Source organism: Cynocephalus volans, chromosome 8 (genome assembly GCF_027409185.1).
Source record: "Cynocephalus volans isolate mCynVol1 chromosome 8, mCynVol1.pri, whole genome shotgun sequence".
Lineage (NCBI taxonomy): Eukaryota > Metazoa > Chordata > Mammalia > Dermoptera > Cynocephalidae > Cynocephalus > Cynocephalus volans.
The window spans coordinates 123,200,247-123,222,382 of NC_084467.1; the positions used below are offsets into that span (position 1 = coordinate 123,200,247).

Sequence of the window (22,136 nt, forward strand, 5' to 3'; positions counted from 1 at the left end):
AGCAAACCTTTGAACAACACTGGTTTGAACTGTGAAGGTCAACTTATGCATGGATTTTTGTCAATAAATACAGTACATTGGGAAATTTTTGGTAAGATGTATCATGAATCAATGACTTACCTAACCAAACAGTTAAGTAGCTTACCTAACAATTGGCTGTTACTTAATAGGAGGTAACCACATAACTACTGCTTAAGTTATAATGTGGAGTTATCTGTTGCCCCATCCCCCCACTTCCATGCTTGGGGCACACAGTGCAGTGCTGCCAACCCTGGGGAAAGTTATAGGAGGATTTTTGACCACAAAGGGGTTGTTGCCCCTAACCCTCCATGTTGTTCAAGGGTCACCTATACTTCCAATGACTTTCCTAGCATATATTAAATAGAGAAAGGGCTCGATCATGAGGTGACTTTACCTGTATCTAACAAAAATATTTAAAGATCTACACATGGTTACTATTCAATCAGTAGTAAATGATATTATTAGGCTTTTGAGGATGGTCAACAATGCTGTTGAGAGGGGAGATACATAAAGAAGGAACAGCAGTTAGGAAGCTATTGTGATACCCAGGTAAGAAGGAATTACAGAGGGGGAAAAAGGAAAGGAGTGTGGAAACTAGGATGGGAACTGGTGCTAGGATAGATAGATGTAGAGAGAGGAGGGAACGATGAATGAATGGATGTCGGAACAGACATAGAGAGATAAACAGGAACTGTTCACTGAGAAGAAAAGAGGGTCAATAGGGTTAGAGATAACTCAGTACCTAACATTAAACTTGGAACAAGGTGGACCTGGAATAATGTATGGTGAAAGGAAGGGGGAGAGGGAGGGAAAAAACAGAGTTTTCAATTCCAGCTGACTAGAACTGAGCACCACTGAAAGACACATAAATATCAGAGATGAGTGCTGCTTTGGCAGGGAAGACAATGAGTTCCAAGTCAGTCTCAAAAACAAATAAAAATAAGCCTCTCCAAGACCCAGAAAGAGGCTGTTCTGTAGACCAAGAAAAAGACAAAATATAGCAGGGGTAGGGTGTTATTGTTACAGGGTTTCTCTTGTTTACAAATGCCTATAACAAATCTTCTACAATTACATTAACTCCTATATGGAAAAGAACAGTAAATTTTTAACTAGTAAATCATCCTGTACAGATGTCTATTCTATTTAAAGAGGTAAGCACCTTAAGAGCTTAGGGCAATTTTCTTTTACCTTTCACACAATATTAGGCACACACAAAAAATGGCATGCAGCTTTTTGGACTGAGTGAGTATAGTTGACATCTAATATTCATGGAGAACGCTCACAGAAAATTGAAAACTGGAGGGAGAAAATCAAGGGAAGAGCCTGGCTGGTTAGCTCACTTGGGAGAGCATGGTGCTGAAAATCAAGGGAAGAGAGGTAGATGAGAATGACTATTGACAAAGGAAAAAACCACATAAAGTATATTAATGTATTTGTGGTTGAGTGATTCCATGATTTTAATCAAATATATTAGCTTCATTTAATAACTAAACCAAGTATAAATTCAGATCAAAACTACATATCAGGGCTGGCTGGTTAGCTCAGTTGGTCAGAGCATGGTATCGATCCCCGCAATGGCCAGCCACCAAAAAGTAACAAAAGAACAAAAAACTATGTCAAAGTCCATTTTTTTTAAATTTATTTTTTTATTTATTTTTATTTATTTATTTATTTATTTAAAAGATGACCGGTAAGGGGATCTTAACCCTTGACTTGGTGTTGTCAGCACCACGCTCAGCCAGTGAGCGAACCGGCCATCCGTATATGGGATCCGAACCCGGGGCCTTGGTGTTATCAGCACCGCACTCTCCCGAGTGAGCCACGGGCCGGCCCAAAGTCCATTTTTTTAAAAAGATGACCGGTAAGGGGATCCAAACCCAGGCCTTGGTGTTATCAGCACCACACTCTCCCGAGTGAACCACGGGCTGGCCCCAAAGTCTGGTTTTAACCACAGAAAAATATCAAAGAACTGGCAAAATCTTCTAAAAAGGTAACCAAACATTACCTCCTACCTATAATAATCAATACTTGCCATTGATTATTCATTCCCATGTTTCACAACTTAGTTTATAAGTCAAGACTTCCCCCTACTAAAATGTAATGTCAACACCCTCTCCCATCATTAAAATCATAGCCTCTGCAAATTAAATTTATATTACTTACCTGTCAATAGGATGCACAATTTTGCATTTTTCCCCCCAGTACTGCTCATGGGTTAATACTGAAACACCCATACTCTCAATATTTTATTGCTGGGATTAGTCTGTTGTACTACAAGACTCTGAGTTATCACAGGCTAAAATAAACTATGATGTAAGAGTCAGCAGAAGACTTTTTATCAACTAGACTCAGACTCTCATAGTATGAGAATCTGGTTCCATTGTAATTGGTTTGCTAGTATCTTCATTAAAAAAGTTGGCATCTTGAAAATTAGTTATCATTTAAAATTTTTGATTCATGTTTCATATGGGATCAAATTCTGACTCAACAGTACAAATACCATGATAGAGAAAAAATACAGTTGTGTACTGGCAAATATTTAAATATTAAAAATAGGAAAAAGATTACATAATCTGGTATGAGGGCGGCATTGCTTATATAATGAAAAAGAGTAACAGCTTTAACAAAAAAATTAATATTTTTCATATACCTCCAAAAAGAGAGTTTAATAGCTTCAATATGTAAAGAACTCTTGCAAATAAGAAAATAAAAAGCAAATACCAAAAATAAAAGAGGGGGAGGACATGAACTAGAAATTTAGAAATAGAAAAACATAATTATATGAAAAGATGCTAAATCTTACAAGTCATCAAAGAAATGAACATTTTAAAAAATGCTATTTTTCAACTATTAGATTGGCAAATATTAAAACAGATACATAATTCCCAGTGATAAGTCTATGGAGAAAGATCCACTCACAAGTAATAATGGCAATAATTTAAAAATATAATTTAAAAAAAACTTTCTTTGAAAACAATTTGTACCCAAATTTTACCTAAGCAATACTTTTAGGATATACTCTAAGGAAATAATAAATGTACACTGATATCTATATTGTACCTGAAAATATTCTACATGAAGTTTAATAGAAAATTAGTTAAATAAATTAGGGTACATCCACTCAATAGAACACTATACAGACATTTAAAAAAGAATATGCTAGAGCTACATGAACTGTATTTAAAACACTGTCACAGATAAATATAGCAGGTTATAAAACAGCCATTCTTTTTTTTTTTGCAGCTGACAGGTAAGGAGATCCAAACCTTTGAACTTTGTGTTATTAATACCATGCTCTAACTCAGTGAGCTAATAGGCCAGCCCTAAAACAACTATTCTTGTACATAAAAATGTATATATATATATATATATATATATATATATATAAGTATATAAATGTTGTATACATATAGAAAAAGTACAAGTCTTGAAGGATATTCACTACATTTGAGGAAGGAGGAGTAATTTTTACTTTATTTTATACATTTATGTATTATTGGAATTTTTCCAGTGAGAATATATTACTTTAATAATTAGATTAAAAAAGGTAATAAAGGCAGTTCCGCCTTTGGGAAAATACATGGCAGTGGGAGAAAAATTATATTTTAAAGCAGATGCCCCTCCCATAAAACTGTCTTTCAGATGTGTGTGTGTCAGGGGAGATTAGAAGACTTTACCATAATATGTTCAATATTAAAAAAAGAAATCACATGAATATAAAGCAGCATTATTACTGGTAGAAACTGCCACAGTTATTTCTTACCCAGGCTATTTCATTAGAACTCATCTGTACCTATGATTAAGGAATAGAATCTAATGCTGAACTTTAAGCAAAGCAGAACTCAAATCTGTTGTAGTAATCACACAATAAAGACAAGGCCAACAAGAACAGCTATTTCACACACACACTACAATAACTTATAAAAGTATTATTATCAAGAAAATCAGAAGTATGAGAAAAGTAAGTAGAAGTTAAGCATCAAATAGAAAAAGTACAGGTAAGTACTGAGCCAGCTCTATATTGTCCAGAATGTAACAAATTTAAGAAGAATATTTGAGTAGTTTAAGTTGTACCAGTGAAGCTTACTATTTAACTATAAAACCTTTTAGTGTTAGGTTTGCCTGGTAATTCACGATAATATGGACCCACGAAATGAGAGAAAGCATGACAGAGGGAAAGGGTATTGGTTTTAGAATTATAAGATAGAAATCATGGGACTACTAGATACATTGGGCAAGTTATTTAATCTTGCAAAGATCCTTTCTTGTTCCAAAGGTCTATGATTCTAATAATGATTAGTTAAGTGGAAATTTTATATTAAAACCATCTTGGACATCTTCTCTAATCCCTTACGTAGATAAAAATGACCACTCCCTTTCTTCTCTCCTACTGTATCTCATCTATATTTCTATATATAGAGCATTATATATTTCTTATACAGCATTCATAAGCATACTCATTTGTTTATCTGTCTTTTCTTCCGAAAAAATTTTGATACTACCAAGAGGAGGGGGTCACATCTTATTTGTTATATTCTGATACCTACCATAGTGCCTGGCACAAAGAACACACTTAACAGGTAGGAAGGGAAAGGATAAACTTGGAGAGGAGGCACAGGGAAGAGAGACAGACAGACAGAAAGTGGGGGAAGAAGAATAAGAAGAAGGGAAGGAAAAGAGAGAGTTGAGGTTTCCCTCACTAACATGTCAGGTGAACTTTGAAAAGGTAATAAATGACTGTCATCTGGACAATTTCCTAACTTCTTTCAAAAGCAGTTCCATAATTACTCAGGTCTGCTATTTGCTAGTTTAGACAACAGTAAGTTACCTTATCATTAAACAAGATTATAGTTGTTAAGATTCTATTTTAAGAGTCAAAACATATTTATATGACTACTTTCATTTGAAGCAGCATACAAGTAAACAACTTAAAAACAGAGGGAACATATTAAATTCTTTATTTATTAAAGACCTCATAATGTCTAAACCTTTACCTGGCACATAAAACATCTTCAATACAAGGGTAAAAAAGGTATTATATAATTGCATTCTATCAAGATTAAATTCCCCTGATATTGACAATTGTTCTGAGGCTATATAAAAAAATGTTTTTGTTCTTGTAAACACACACTGAAGTAGTTATGGGTAAAGGGACCTAAAACCTATACCATACTCTCAAATGATTAAGAAAAATACATAAATGATGTATGTATAAGTACATATATGATATGGAAAGAGAGGAAAAAAGAAAACAAATAGGGCAAAATGTTAACAATTGTGAATTGGGACAATGGACATATTATTCTTGCAACTTTACTGTAAGTTTGAAATTATATCAAAATAAAATATTACCAGAAAGTTTATGCTCACATACATACAAACATAGAGTAACAGTTATTAGGCAAAACCATACAAAAGAATACTCACATGGAATTGAACATTCCCATTAGGGCAGTAAAACAAAAGCCAATTGCAAACATGGATTTCATTCGAACCTGTAAGAAGACCAACAAATTGTCATTTCACACGCAAGAAAACTGCCACTAAAGCATACACCAAAAGTTTTGGTTTCATGTCATTTTTTAAAAAGCACTCCTTAACAAAAGGCTGTTTGTTGGCCAACCCACCTTCCACCTCTAACTCCTCTTCTCCTTACCACTCTGTGATATAATATTGTGGTAGTTATGTGACCCAATTCTAGCCAATGAGTTATAAGTACAAGTATTGAAAGGGACTTTTAAAACGTACAAACTTGGCTAGCATTCCCTTAGGTCTTTTGCCCATTCTTCTTGCCTAGAATGGAAAACATAATACCTGAAGCAAAGCAGCCATCAAACAATCAAGCAACGTTTAGCTAAGGACCTGAGTGTTTGAGGGCATTACTGAACTGCTATACTAGTCTGAGGCTACCAACCTTTGGATTCCTCGAGCAAGAAAAAAAACTTTTATCTGTTTTAAGCCATTGTTAGGTATTCTGTTATTTGCAACTTAATTCTTTCTTAACTACCTATTCTATAAATATATAAATAAACAAAAGTTTATGAAGATGTAAGATTAACAGATGCATATAGACAATTTTTCTCTCGTCTTTTGGAGTCTGAAAATTTGCTACAGTGAACATGTAATAATCGTGCCAACACAGAAGAAAAGCCATTTTTTAAAACATGTACTTCTAAATTATAATCTTTCTTTGCTGTATTTTTCTTCTTAAATAAAGAAATATAGCAAAGGTCTCTCAGTTAAGTGAAAGAGAATTATCACATAGTTCAGATGTCCTGTGATAAATGTATAAAGTTAAATAGAAAAATTAGTCAAGCCATATAACTAGCCTATCTATGCTTTAGGAAGACATGCTTGAACAAAGTTTACTCTTTATAAATAATGAGTACATGGATAATGAAATCACTTTTCCTCATACTTTATGGTGTGTCTGACACTCAGAACAAACAGCCTCTCAAAGAACAAAGGACAAGATATAAAATCCATCTATAATGTACAAACTCCTATACTGTGATTACACCATAAAAACAAAGACTCAGCATTAACATAAGGAAAAAAAAAGAAAACGAGCTATTTATTTGAAAATAAACAAGAACTGTGTGAAGGGGACAAATTATAACCTCTAAGACAGCCTTAAAAAGCTATTTCTATTATTAAAGTGAAGCTTAAGAGCAGTAGCATATTTTCACTTCCGTTTGGCTACTCTCATGGTTGTCCAGGAATATTCACGATATTATTTATAGCCTTGACAGGTGATAAATTTCTGTAAAGGTAAGAGCAACGCACTTGATGCAAATCAGAATCATTTGCTAACATTATGTGGTTTACCATGAAGTTATATTTAGGACTTTTACCATTGATAGATCTCTGTTGTTATTCTTCAGTTTCTCTTCCTGCCTCTCTGAAAAGAATTAATGAAATAGTTAACTCATATATTATTCAGCACAAAGCAGTTGTTAAATAAACTGTCACTGATTGGTGGTTACAAAAGCACTCTATCACTTAATAAGATGAACTGAATAACTGGAATATTACATACTTTGTACTAAGAGAAAACTAAAACGGAACAGAATGCCAAAATATTTTAATTTAAATAAATAAAAATCTTCACAGTTTAACTTTTTAAAAGATTACCTCTGGTATTAAATGTCTTAACTCTATACATTAACATACACACAGCACTCTGACATAAACACCAATGGTAATTGCCAATCAGTTAATTCATAAGTGTAACATATCATTGTAACTAGGTGTCTAAAATATTAATTACCCATCCCTTACATTTACTCTTCTTTTTCAATTTCTCTAAAAGAACATATAATCTAAGAATAACAAGCTGGTTGATAAGATGAATTTAGAACTAGGTTCTTTTATATTACAGTGTAATCAATCTAAAAATAAGCAGAGTCTTATAAGTAAGTCATTTATAAAGCTAGGAAATGCAGCCTATATTTTAAGAAAAGTGCTATATACACAGCAATGACTAAAGAACCCAAACTGCTAAAGAGGCCTCAATTGTACATTAATGCCATATTTACTGCTCCATCAACATAAAGGACTTCACTGTTGTATCTTTGAAGAAGCTGAGGCCCACCAAAGGGGCAGTGACTAGTCAGAGACGACATAGGTTATTTTATGGTAAAGCCAGAACTAGAATCCAAGTTTCCAAACTCCCAACCCAATGATCTGTATATGCACTATACTACTTCCTTCTTTGATCATATGTTTATCACCAGGATTAATTAATTCTACAAATACTTATAGATGATTGCCTATGACATGCAAGGCACTCTTCTGAGCACTGAGGATAACTAAATGAACAAAACATATGAAAATCCCTACCTTCATTAAAAGATTATGAAATAAAAATATAATAATACAAAAAATGTCCTCTAAAACAAAAAGTATGGCATGCGGATAGATTAAACCAGTGTGAGGCCTGGCAAATTCAGGCAGGTAAATGAAAGGAAGGAACAAGAACAGGCCTACAGAAAGATAAGCTTACAGACTGGACTGCGGTTTCCAGTAAACAGCAAATGAATATATGATCCCTTGCACTGAACTATCCAGTTTGTTCTCCCTGGGAGGAAAGGATGCAGGCAGGAGAGTGGGGATGCTGCAGATATTTAGAAGAAAGTGAAGAAAAAGGAATGGAGTTATGGTTCATCTTAGGGGCTGGAATTCCTTTTCTACCTGAGCAATCTCAGATAATATGAGAGGTCTTCAGAAATCCACAAAATGCCCATTTGGGATCGAACAAATCTGATCTAGTGGAAATGTTACCCATGGGGAAAGTTTTTCAGGTACTCCCCAAGTTACAAATAATAATCTTATAAATATCCCCACACAGCCACAATTAGCTTTATATACCTTCCCGTCTCCCACTAACCGCCAAAACTGATAACACCTTTAAATGGCTACAGGAGGAAATGCCCTAGTCTTTCCATTTTTATTTTTCTCCATTCCCAACTCAGTTAATTGCATCTCAGATGCTCACATTCTATCTCAGTACCCACATTCTCTTTTACCTCCATTTTTCTTTCAACTCTTAGAAAATTATTAAACTCCTCCTCTCTCTGTCTTCCATTATGACCACCAAACTGTGACTATAATACTTACTAGGGAAAGATATGTTCTAATTCTCATTATTTAAAAATATAATCACTCATTACTTAAAAATACAAGGTTAAAGTTTTACAGGGATATTCTGTTAGACATATGAGAAGTAAAACTTTAAGTCCTTAAAGTACTTAACCAGCTGGCCAGTTAGCTCATTTGGTTAGAGCGAGGTGTTGATAATACCAAGGTCAAGGGTTCAGATCCCCCCTCCCCCCAAAAAGTACTTAAAACTCCCTTTTATTTTTATTTTTATTTATCAATATACAATGTAGTTGATTTTCGTGTCCCTTTACCAATTCCTCTTTCCTCCCACCCCAAAAACATCATATCTGTTCACTTGTCATTAAAACTCCCTTTTAGAGTTTCAACCTCTCATCTTACAAATAAATCTACTTTCATTTAAGCCTCAGTGACTTAAATAAATTTTTAAATGTTATAAACAAATGATTGTCCCCCAAAATAAAAAGTCTTTATTTATGTTACATGATGGGTTAAATAAATTTATCAAGTCTGGTTTGTCAATATAACCACCATGTAATACTTGCTTTATATGATAACAATCCAAGTTCTAATAAACTGTATTTAAAAAAAAAATCTTTTAAAGAACCTGCTTTTCCCCAAACAAGAAACTTTGTTTCCCCAGGTGAATAATTTCTAGGAAAGTCACATTAATAAGTAAAATAAGTAAAACAATTTACTTTGAAATGATGATTTAAATTGTTTCTTAGCAGAAATCGAATATTTGAGCATAACAATTCAAATAATTATGAAAGTAGTTTTGGCTGAGATGATGCAATAGACCCTAGTGACTCTACTGCTTGAAACTAGAGTGTTCTAGTAAGCAAAATAGTTAAGAATATATTAAAATAAGTAAAATGGACTGGCTCTCTCTATTGCTCTAGGTGCAACTTAGCCCTTAACTGACATCAGTTAAATAGCATAAATTCTCTCAAAAATTTGTCTTTCGGCCTCAATAAATAAGGAAAGTCACTATCTCAGTCTTGTGTTATTTTTATCTTGGTGGTGTATTTCTTAAAGAACTACAGCTAGTGGACCTCTCTCCCAAGGTAGAAAGACAACTCAGCACCTGGGAGCCCAAGACTTTCAAGATGGTTGTACGTCCCAATTTCTTTCATCTGTTATGGTGAAATCAGGATGGTGAAAGTATGCAACTCAATATTCTATATCTAGGTGGGAAAGGGAAGGGGGCATTAACAAATTGGTAAAGGGTCACAAAAAATGATTACATTTTGCAATGATGAATATACTAATTATCCTGATTTGATCATCACATATTGTAAATAGGTATTGATATTCAACTCTGTACCCCACAAATATGCATAATCAATTATGTTTTAATTAAAAAAGAAAAAACTTTCTATATCTCCCTTGAAGATCTAGAATTTAAGGGTACCAAGTACTGGAAATAAAAAGTATATGTCATTTAGTGTTCACTTGCCCAATATGAATTATTCTTTACCTTATTTCATCCAGAACCTCAGGATTTAATACAGGGAACAATCATGTTTCCAAAGGGAAAGTCATTCCTTTTGGAAGGAATTCTATGCACCCTCTTACTAGCAAATTTTCAGAATACAACCTCTATGAAATAGGTGAAAATTTCATGGAGAAAAGAATCTGGAAACATGCAGAAGACCTACTTATATTCTAGAATGATTTATTATTCAAAATGACAGACAAAAGGAAAAATTAAAATCCCAAAAGGGAATACTGCATTTAAAAAGAGGCTACATTTCTTCTAGCTATTGGAATAAACTAGTAGCATTGATGATATCCATTCTGACTACAGAATGAAAAGACTCAAGCCAATCCAAATAGCATAAACGGGGGCTAGCCAATTAGCTCAGTTGTTTAGAGCACGGTGCTAATAACAGCAAGGTCCAAGGTTCGATCCCTGTACCAGCCAGCTGCAAAAAAACCCAAAAAACAAAAAACCAAGTAACATAAAGGCCTAGAATGAAAGAAAAGAATTTAGGGCCTAAAATATATTAAATTTCAAAAATGTCCTCCCATATTTCCAAGTCAGTAAGAAAGGAGATACCCATCTGATAGAGTTTGGATGTGTTGTCCCTACCAAAACTCATGTGGAAATCTGATCCCCAATGCGGCAGTGCCGGAAGCTGTTTGAGTCATGGGGTGGATCCCTCATGAATGGATTAATGCTCTTTCTACTGGGGGTCCTGAGTGAGATCTCGCTCTATTAGTTCCCGTGAGAGCCGGTTATTTAAAAGTCCCTGGCACCTCCCATCTCTCTCTTTTGCTTCCTCTTGCCATGTGATCTGCTTGTACCCGCTGGTTGCCTGCCACTTTCTGCCATGAGTAGAAGCAGCCTGAGGCCTGCACCAGATGCAGCTGTCCCAGAATTGTAAGCCAAATAAACCTCTGTTCTTTATAAATGACCCAGTCTCAGGTATTCTGTTACAGCAACACAAAATGAACTAATATACCATCTCACTCAGTTAAGCTTCAGAAAGCCTGTCCTCTCTTCCCCAGCCACCTTCTGGGGATATCTGCCTCTTACCAGTCCTTGTTGAAGGGTCAGCCTCATGAAGATTCATAACACCCCCAGTCCTGCCACTGCTGACTCAATGAGACAGCCAATCCATAAGCTCTCCTATTACCTATAGCATAAAAGAAGAGCTGAGCCAATTCAATTCCTTCTCTGAGGAATTTAAACCAGTATATCTTGGGAAAATAAATTAATTAACTGTGGGAGCAGAAATAGAAAAATTATAATACAGTACTCTCTCTTAAACTTTCAGTATAAAAAATTATCTGGGTAGCTTGTTAAAAAAGCAGTCCCCCTGGTCGCTCATTCAGTGATTCTTATTCAGTAAAATCTGGGAGTAAGACTTGGAACCCTTCCCTTTTAACAAGTATCTTAAGTAATAGTGATGTAGGAAGTCTACAGATCACACAATGAAAATACTGAGATAGAAAAGAACCTAAGGATAAAAGCCAAAGTTATATGAATACAAAAGTCAAATGCTAGAAAAACACTATAGATAAAGTGGGGAAGTTGAACAATAGAGGAGAAAAATGTATATATTAACAGTAAAACCTGAAGCCACTGTTTGGCTTTTCCTCAGGGCTTGCTCTGCTAACAGGACTTGGCTTATCACAGTTCCTGTCTTCTAGTAACCAGTTAGTTCAGCTTTTCCTGAGCTTCTGATCATATACATCCTTAAAACAAATCCCTTATGACTTGAGGTAACTTGAATGCAGCCAAAAAAGCTAAATAAACTTCATATACCAAAAATAAATTAGTTTCTCCTCTATTAGAGGGAAATATAAAATAGTCAAAACATCTCCCGAAATTAAGAATGGAGAACATAAAATCCTCAGTTAAAATGCAAAAGATATCTCCATTTCAAATTAATGGCTCTATCCAGGATCATTATTGAAGAGCTTCATTTCACCCAGTGAAATCAATGACCCTTTCTTTCTCCGAAACACTAAATACTGTAGACATTTCCCTTTTACTGAAAACTCCCTTCTTTCAGTGCAGCAGCATCACTCTTTATAGCTTCTCTCTCCACAAATATTTTATATATATATATATATATATTTTTTTTTTCTTTTTCTTTTTCCTCAAAGATGACTGATAAGGGGATCTTAACCCTTGACTTGGTGTTGTCAGCACCATGCTGTCCCAAGTGAGCTAACCGGCCATCACTATATAGGGATTCCCCAGTCAGGGAATCTGAGCAAAGGGAAGAGTAAGGGTTAGATAATAATAAAACTGTAGATAGGATCGATTTGTAGAAATGTATTTACATTGGCAAGCCACCAAAAGAAAAATAAATAAATAAATAAATAAATTTAATTGGTACTATAAAGTTGCTGGAGATGAAAAGTAAATCTGAGTATAGGCTTATTAGCAGGCAATTCAAAGGGGAAAAAAATCAGTTCAAGCATGGTGTCCGTAAGAGAAAAATAAACCACTTGTTTATGAGAATCACTGCTTTTCCCAACACTGAAAACTAATATAGTTTTCACAATTGCTCATCAAAAAAGCATTGTGTGATGTTGTGGATAATGGTCTCAAAAATATTCCATAATAGTCCTAAGAGCGTACTTCAAAAGGTTCATGGAAAAAAACGGAATTAAAATACAAATCTTTCTATGAACTTTTTGAAGTATCCTCATACAACAAATTGTACCTGGCTGGGTTTTTCATAATATGCCTAACAGTGCAGATACCAAGGTGAAAGAGGCAATTTTATTAAGTTCAAAACAATGCACTTTAGATTTACAGATTTCTGATAGTTTCAAGCAACTCCTCATAAATATCATATCTTGTAACTGCTAAGACTTTGCTAAGCAACTCTTCATAAATATTATTTCTTCTGATGAGCTTTTTTTGGTGAGCAAACAACTCAAGGTTGTATTCCATGTTAAGAAAATTTGAGTTTAGATACTCTGTGTTGTCAATTTAAGGGCAGAGGGTAATCTGCCTTCCATTTTTATATCTTTCCTATCCTTTCTAGCAAAAGTACCTGAAAGAGCTGTCCGTGTTCAATGTCTTCACTTCCTCACTGTGCATTATGTCCTTGTGTATACAATCTGGCTTCTGTCCCCCATCATGCCACTGAAAGTAGTAGCAGACTGGGATGAGGAAGAAAAGAGAAGATGATTTCAAGTTTGAACGTACTGGATTTGAAGTGCCTGTGTGACAGTAGGACAGGAATGCTTGGCACATGGTTGGATGTACAATTTGGGAGCTGGCAGAGAGATAAGCACTACAAATGGATTTCAGAATTATATGCTTGTAAGTAGTAATTGAATCCACAAGGTAAATGAGATCACACAGGGATACCATATAGGACAAGAAAAGCAGAGGGCTGAGGATGGAGAGAGTCTTGAGAAACACAGAAATTTAAGGGGTAGCAGAAGAAGTGGAGCTCAAAGTATTGCCAGAGAAGTTGGAAAGGAGTTGTATCACAGCAGTTGAGGGGAGAGTTTCCAAGAGCAAGAAGGGTCTGATTATTGATATTAAATGTCTGAGAAATGGAGGTTATTGGTTAAGATCCCCTTACCGGTCATCTTTAAAAAAAAAAAAAAAACAGTCTTTTAAAAGATGACCGGTAAGAGGAAAGTCAGCACCATGTTCTCCCAAGTGAGCTAATCGGCCATCCCTATATAGGGATCCGAACCCTTGGCCTTGGTATTATCAGCACTACACTCTCCCAAGTGAGCCACGGGCCGGCCCTCCGTTCATCTTTTTTAAAAAAAAAAAAAAAAAAAAAAGAAATCTTTGTTTTGAAAAACCAAAAACATATGGTCATTATTTTTCGGAGTAGATAAAAATTACTCAGCAGAAAACTTCCTACTCCTTGGTGAATTTCCTTCACTAGTCAATTCTCAGTAAGGAAGCCATGGCAAAAATACAAGTAACTCAGACTTAACTGGAAATAATCATCTTGGATGTGAAAAACTATACACTTTTACAAACTCTGCCAAGAACCCTTAGCCAAATTCAAATCCACAATTGTCATTTTACTAAAATCCAAATTTCCAAGCTAAGAGGAAAAAAGAGCAACTGCTTAAATTTGTCCTACCCACTTCACAAAATGGTTGAGAATAAGCAAGTGCTTTATGAACTGTAAAAGTATTCAAATGTGAGTTATCACTATTAACAACTCTGTTATATTTTCATTACCTAAGAATTTGTTTTTCCAATACCTAAATTTTGTTTAGACTAATATCTCATCTTACCTATTTTCTTTTTTTGTTGGCGACCAGCTGACTCTGTTATTGTTTCCTTCTTCTTTTCCACTGTAAACAATATAACATAGTAAAAATTATGCATTACACTAAAGAAACAAAGAATTCTTTATCATAGTTGAACCAATGAAAGAAGCTTACAAGAAAGTTACACACTGACTTTGATTATGGTCATGACTAAGTTAAGTTAATTGGCCTGCTCTCACAACTACTGACAGTAAAAAGTAGACACATTCTAAGAATAAAACAATTGTAAGCATCATTAATTAAGTATTCATAAAGGATTGTATTAAGACACAATCAGAATCAAAAGAGATGATTTTCAGACTATCAGCTAAGGATGATTACCTTAGCTAGCGTCAAAGCACAATTTTCAAATTCTGCTCTCTCAGACAACTGGTAAAATTGGTATTGATGCTTTATCAAAGAGATGCAAAATTCAATTTGACTCTAATATTGCAAATGAAATTTAAAGTGCTGACCAAAATAAAATGTGTGTGTTTGTGTATATTGGGTATCTAAGTAACAAGTACTATTCTAGGTAGACAAAAAGATAAAACATCATACATATAGAGAAAAAGAAAGAGACTATTGTGAAATCAAAAAAGGAAATTAAGTCAAATTCCACAAGATGTTTTATATTTTTTATTTTTTAATTTTTTTTTTAAGCATTACAATATTACATGCCCACATTTATTGTTCTGATAGCTCCCCACCACACACTGAAGGTTCATCAAGGACAACTGCCATCAGAGCTGCAGTAAAAACCCATTTTTCACTGTGGGTAGCTTCACGTCAACTCCTCAAACAGAAGACTGAAATGAAATGATATTATTCCTGTTTAGAGGATCTTGAAGTAGAGAGAACATATCAATGTGGAGAACAGAGCCTTGCATATTGAATTCAATTAAAACTAACTAATCTATCAATTTTCGGGATACAGTCTGCCAGAGTGCACTAGGAAGAATCCTTTTCCATTCCTACCACACATCTGGGTGAGTGGAAAGGATAGGATAGCACGGTGCTGGGACACTGGCAGGCAGTTCTAAAGATGTTCTGGGCTCTGCTCCATTTCTGCTGGTAATAGTAGGCATGTCTCCTGGCAGCTGCAGCAGCTTGATGGCGGACAGAAGGGGCCACCCACCAATCACCTCTTCTTGAAGCCATATTTTTTTCATTCATAGAAGAGGTCTGCCTTAGAGCTCCCCAAATTGACAATCTTTGGGCAACCACCTCTATCCTTCTCCTAGATGGTGCACTCCTTACAATAATAGGGATCGGAGACGCCAGGGCCTGCACAGATCACACAGCGCCCCTGGTAAGAGCCACATTCACATTCATCACATATGCGCACGCAACGGGGTGCAGGAACACACATAGGAGTCACAGATCACACACTTGCTGTCACGTTTTTCACACAGTCTTCCGATGGCAACACCAGCCTGCTCCACAAGATGTTTTAGAAATAACATTTTAAAAAACAAAATGGAGAAAAAACATAGAATGTTTTACTTTTTATTATTATTATTAATTGGAGAAACAAAAATATTTCTTTCCCATCCCAGAAGCACTGTAATACAACTACTTGGCATTTAACCATGATTGCATAAAAAAGGAATAAAGAAGGCAGAAGGCTAAAGAATAGAAACATAAGATGATACTATAAACATTAACCTAGCAGACCAGATTAAGACTAGTAAATCTTTTCTAGGAATAAAACAAATTAATATGTTTTTCAAACTTCATGAGGTTGAGCAAAAATCCTGGTGTGTTGATATTTATTTACCAGAAGCTCACCCATAACATGAAGTCAGAATGTCAGAACTGAGAAAAATAAAAGGTGTCTTCTACTATGAAACCCTTTTTTTTTTTGGTCCATGAACTGGTACTCCTGCATTCTTGATTCCAGAGTTCTGCCAGTTTATAAATTATTCTTTCCTTTTTTTTTTTTTGCAACTGGTCAGTATAGGGATCCAAACCTCTGACCATGGTGTTATAAGGCTGTGCTCTAACCACCTGAGCTAACCAGCCAGACCAATATTCTAAGTTTTATCCTGTTTCACTGTAAACAACAGAAATACCTCATACTTCACAATAATTTATACTTAATAAATGCTCTCAAATAAACACTTTCGGTTAAAGAATCAAGTTATATATACTCTAATCTTGTTTACTGATATGTTCTTTCATTAGTCTGTATTACAACAGGAACACAATGAAAGGAGCTTACTGATATTTAGACCACACCTAGCCAAGAGATCACCTGAAACAACCAACTCACTACCTTTAAGAGAGCATATCTTTTGTCAAAGGCCCCACCTCAGTAGAACTGCTTTATGAATACTAGTATTTTCCAAATAATGCCAAGGAGAAGATCAGCACAAGAAAACAAACCTACATCTAATTCTGATTCAAACCTATTTATATTTTTTTGTATTCTTCAAAAACCCTACAACCTTCTCTTGCCTAGATCCATACCAAATTCTGAATCCAAGGTGCAGAAGGGATTATATATTTGCAATTAAGACATTCATTTTTATTAACACCAAGGTCAAGGGTTCAGATCCCCATACCAGCCAGCCACCAAAAAAAAACAAACAAACCCCCCCCAAAACCAAAAAACAAACAAAAAAGACATTTATTTAAAGAGGGAATTTACCTTATAGTATTCTTTTTAAATATCCTTCATGCTAAATATAATAGTTGTGCATTTAATTATAAATTACAAAGGACGGAATCTATGCCCATTCATTTCATATTGCACTTATCATGTTAAAATATATAGAAAGCAATCAAATAAGTCAATTGATCATATAAAAACAATACATGCTTCCTGAACTTTGACAGATTATCCAAAGTAGAGAATCTAATAGCACAATAAACACCATGAGTTATTCCAATCATCAACCTACCTCATACTTATCTTCCAAGCACACATATGAAGGAATTATATAAAAATTACAACTATGGAAATGTTGCCTGGCAACTGTACTACTGTGAATTTAGGTGTAAAGTGAAGGAGACTTTTCATTTATTTCTATAATGCAAATAATTAAAGACAAAGTGAATATTGAAGAAACTATGAAGCCCAAATCTACAGGGCAAATCCATATTATATAAATATTTAAAGGCCTAGAATTCGGATCCCTGTACCATCCAGCTGCCAAAAATAAAAAAAAAATTATGGTATGAGACTATTCATTTAAACAAATCTGAAGCACAATTTATTATTTTGTAGAACTACTCAATGATATATGTGATATGAAAAAAGTTGTATTTGGATGCCATTGCATGCTGCTAACTAGTATATGATCATAGCAGAACAATTTGTCACAAAGAATTTACGTCATGTTATACTATAAAGATAATGTATTCTTTAATCTATTCAACAGACTTTTATCAAGTAGCTAATCTATCCAGGCACTGTGTTAAGTACGGGGGATACAATGGCCTTTGCCCTCATAGAAATTACAGTTCAGTTGGGAAGAGAGACATTACCTTAATAACCATAGGTAAGGCTGAAATTGTGACATGTGCTCTGAGAGGTATATGAAAAAATTAGAAACTATGATCCAAAGATTTGACCTTATCTGGGAGACTAGATAAGACTTTGAGATCTGAAGACTGAGTAGAAGTTTACTAGACAAAATGAGAAGGGAAAATTATTCCAGGTAGAGGTAACAGCAGATAGAAAGGCCCCATAGTAGGAAAATGCAAGACTACACCAAAGGATGGAAAAAAGGCCTGAGTGGCTAGAGAACTGATAGCACAGGAGAACATGATACAAGACGTAGCCAAAGAAGAAAGGGAGGGTGGTGACTGACCACGCTGGACTTTACAGGCCACATCTTTATCCTCAAAACAACATAAAGAAAATGAAAGATTTTAAGAAGCGCAAGTAACACAATCAGATTTATGTTTTGAGAATTACCTGCATATACTGTAGAGAACACATTTGAGTGGCTGCAGGTAGACCAATGAGGAGGCTATTGCAGCAGATCAAATGAAACATAACAGAAGTTTATACTAGGGGATGGTGGTAGAAATAGAGACATGAAGTGATGTGAAAACTATTCAGGAAGACAACAGTAAGAAGTGAGAGAAGAAAGTATTCAAATCAACAAATGTTTATTAAACACTTCCTAAGTGCCATCATTGTTCTAGGCACATCGAACACATAAGGAAGGGAACAAAGAACCCTGTGCTAGTAGAGCTTTTTATTCTAGCAAGCAGAAATAAACATTAAGCAATAACATGATAAACATGGAAATCATATATTATACAGAGAGTGTTAAGAGCCATGGGAGGAAAAAAAAAGAACAGGTAAGAGAAATTAGGAGTAGCAATGACAGGGGAGGTGGGCAGGCTTGCATTTTTAAATAGGATGGTCAAGTTAAGATTCAGAGGTGAGCTTTGAACACAGATTTGAAGAAGGTAAGATGGTTAGCCAAGCACATATATCATAGGGAAGAACATTCCCAAGCAATGGGAACAACCACTAGGAAGTTTCCAGTACAGGAGTGTGGCTAGTGTCTGTGAGACCAGTATGCAAGCAGGCCAGTATGGGTGGTGCAGAGAAGGAGAGTATCAGATTGATAACAGGGGAAGCTCTGCAGGCCACTAAGGACTTTGACTTTTCCTCTGAGTGAAAGTGAGACACCATCACAGGGTTATAAGCAAAAGAGGGACATAATCTGATAGGCTTTTAAAAGGATTATTCCGGCTATTATTTTGACAATAGACTGCAAGGAGATAGGAACACCTGTTGGAGGCTATTGCAATAATCATACAAAAGATCATGGTGCTTGGACCACGGTGGTTAACAGTGGAGGTTGGGAAAAGTAATCAGATTCTGGATATATTTAAATGTAGCCCAACAGCATTTACTGACAGATTAGATGTGGGTTGTAAGAGAAGAGTCAAAGATAACTTCACAAGGATTATGGAGTGAGCAACTGGAAGGATGTAATTGCCATCAACCAAGATCAAGGCTACAAATGAAGCAGGCTTGGAAGCGAGGAACAGGTGTTCTATTTTGGATACGTTGGGTTTGAGATGCCTATTAGACATTCAAGTGGAGATGACAAATTGATAGCTGAATATATGAATCTTGCATTAAGGAGAGAGAACTGTAGACATAAATTTGGGAGTCATTGGCAAATAGAGCACAAAAATAAGTTCGCCAAAGGAGTGAGTATAGAGAAAAAAACCTAAATTTTGTGTCACTCCCAATAACAAGAGGTCAAGAAGAGGAAGTAACAAGAAAATTGCAAAAGAATGGCCAGTAAGATGACAGCAAAACCAAGAGAGTGTGGTATCCTGGAAGCCAAATAAATAAAGTGTTCAAGGTTTCTGGCCTGTACTTCTAGAAGCATGAATGTACCAGTCACTATGATAGGAAAATCCTGGAAGAGGATCATGTTTGTGAAGGCAAAGATATAATGAGTTTGGTTTTAAACATATTGAGGTGCATTATCAACACTGAATAAGTGAAGGAATGGTAAACTGTAATTTTAAAAGTCTGAGTTCAGTCTCTAATTCTATGTTTGCTCTGTGACATAAGTATGTCATTACCTTTCTGAGTCTCAGTCTCCTTTCCTATAATGAGGTGGTAATATACAACTGACCACAAATGGTTGCTGTGGTGATCAAATAAAATAATTTCAGAAAAAAAACTTCAAACTCTTATTATGACATAAAGAAAAGTCATAGAATACAGAAAATTGTAGGAATTCTAAGAAGCAAAAGTTATATTTAATCCTTATAAGGAAGAAAAGAACACTGAAAGTCAAATTGGGCCTATATGGAACCATTTACATTGTACCCTCAGCTGTGTCCGGTGGAATTCCTGCTTTATTTCAAAGACAACAAACTCTATTTATTCTCGATCTTTTCCTCAAGCACCTCTTCAGCCTTCTCACTCAGCTGAAACTTGGCTTATCCCTGAAGACACCATTTACCTTGACACCAGTTATAAAGACCTGTCATTCTCTGAACACACTTTACGGGTTAAAATTTCCACATTTTAGCTCATACAATATTTTCTTTACCTGGACTTTCCTTCCCCCACCTCATTCTCTATCCAAATTCCAACTATCCACCAGGGACTGCAAGGCTGTCTGCATCAGGAAGGCTTCTATGGTCCCTCACAACTGAATGAGACCGCTTCCTGAAAACTACCACAGCACATTACGTGTACCTGCCGTGTCTCTCACTCCCCTTTGTTGGTATTATACATTTTGCATAAAAGTCCTCTATTTCTAAATAGACTTTAATTCAAATCGGATTCATCTTTGTATTCCCATAAAGTATCATTTGGAGCTCCTAAAATATTTACTGTGAACATGCACTGAATGAGCTTGATGTGTTGAAATTATTTCTAACGTGTTGCCATACTCACATTTTTTACTCTGTTTTTCCACTTCCGCCTTCAGTCTCTTGTACTTGTCTGTTCTGTAAACCAGGACCCAGGTTATGCCTAAAACATTAAAAGCAACATACTAATTAAGAAATGTTTGGAATAGTCACAACAAACTATTAGCGTTACTATTGAACTAAAAGGGAATCCAATTTTTTGCTTTATATTTACCCGTGGTTAACTGTTTCAAATGTTAACAGTACTGACTTTTCAGCCAAAACAACTGTAACACGATGTGAAGGTGTCTTCGGCAATCGATTCCGCACTACCCCTCCCGCTCCTGTCACGAGTTGCCCAGGGATTCCCGGAACAGAGTAGACGAGCCGCCAAGCAAGCGAGGCTCGCGACCTTTCCCCTGAGCGAGGCTCGCGACCTTTACCCTGGTTGCGCGAGGGACCCCAGGCCCTTCCTCTCGGGGACCGACCAGTGTGAGAATTAGCCGCTCTCACCCTCGGCGAGCAGAGCCGTGCACACGGAGATAAAAACGATGAGTAGAGTGTCGGCGAACATGGTGCTCATCTCGCACCTCTGTCCCTGTACTCCCACCCGCTTGGGGGGAAGCGCCCGGGAAAATGAAGCAAAAATGATTTCCCTGGACTCCGCAACCACTGACACGGACTCTGACAGACCGGACTCAAACTTCCGCTTCCGGGGCCTAGCACCGGAAAGGTTCGCTCAGGAAGCTGAGTGGCTGTACGAATCTAGAGGAAACCAACCCGGAAGCCTCTAGGCTGAAGGCTCTTGGGCCAACTATCGCGAGAATTGCAGTTTGGGCCCCTGACGAGAATTGCACCGGTGGCGAGTTTGCTTGGTGGTTTTACTATCGGTGGTGTTGGCGCGTTCATCCTTTTCGGAGGGAATTCAGTTATTTGGGCTCGTCTGGGCGTCTATCTCAGCCCCACCTTTGTGGGCCTGCATATTAGCTAGGTTAGCCTGGGTTTGCCGTAAAGTAGAAAGACTGACTTCCGGAAATGCGTGCTGAACGCCTGGGTTTAGGTGCCAGGCCGCGAAGGTGGAGCTGGGGACGCGAAAATGGGTTAGTCGTGGGTCGCTGGCTCCACGGAGCTCACGTCTTAGCGAAGGAGAGGAACTCGTGCATACGGTGCGATTAGGGTTTTAATAGAGGTATGACCAGAATGTTGCGGTGACACGGTTGAGGGTGGTCCGAGGAAGTTAGTAACGGGAGGTGAAGCAGTAACTTAGAGGAGTCGGAGTGCTTTTGGAGAAAGCAAAGGACTTTCTAGGCATAGTGAAAGGAAAGACACGGATGCTTGAAAATGCAAGGTGTGTAATAGAGCGGCGAGTGGTGTGTCTAGGGAAGGGGTCATAA

At 36.2% G+C, this 22,136-nt stretch overlaps 1 protein-coding gene across 1 annotated transcript in view; it reads right to left on the reverse strand.

The window, feature by feature from the left end:
• TMCO1 (transmembrane and coiled-coil domains 1) overlaps positions 1-21,430 on the reverse strand; it is a 38,333-nt gene extending 16,903 nt beyond the window's left edge. Inside the window, exons 1-5 of the mRNA XM_063105973.1 lie at positions 21,256-21,430; positions 20,789-20,866; positions 14,380-14,439; positions 6,876-6,922; positions 5,449-5,516 (exon numbers count right to left, since the gene is read on the reverse strand). Of these exons, the coding sequence (XP_062962043.1) occupies positions 5,449-5,516; positions 6,876-6,922; positions 14,380-14,439; positions 20,789-20,866; positions 21,256-21,325 (323 nt within the window). The 5' untranslated portion in view covers positions 21,326-21,430. The remainder of the gene's footprint in view (positions 1-5,448; positions 5,517-6,875; positions 6,923-14,379; positions 14,440-20,788; positions 20,867-21,255) is intronic.
• Positions 21,431-22,136: the final 706 nt, after the last annotated feature.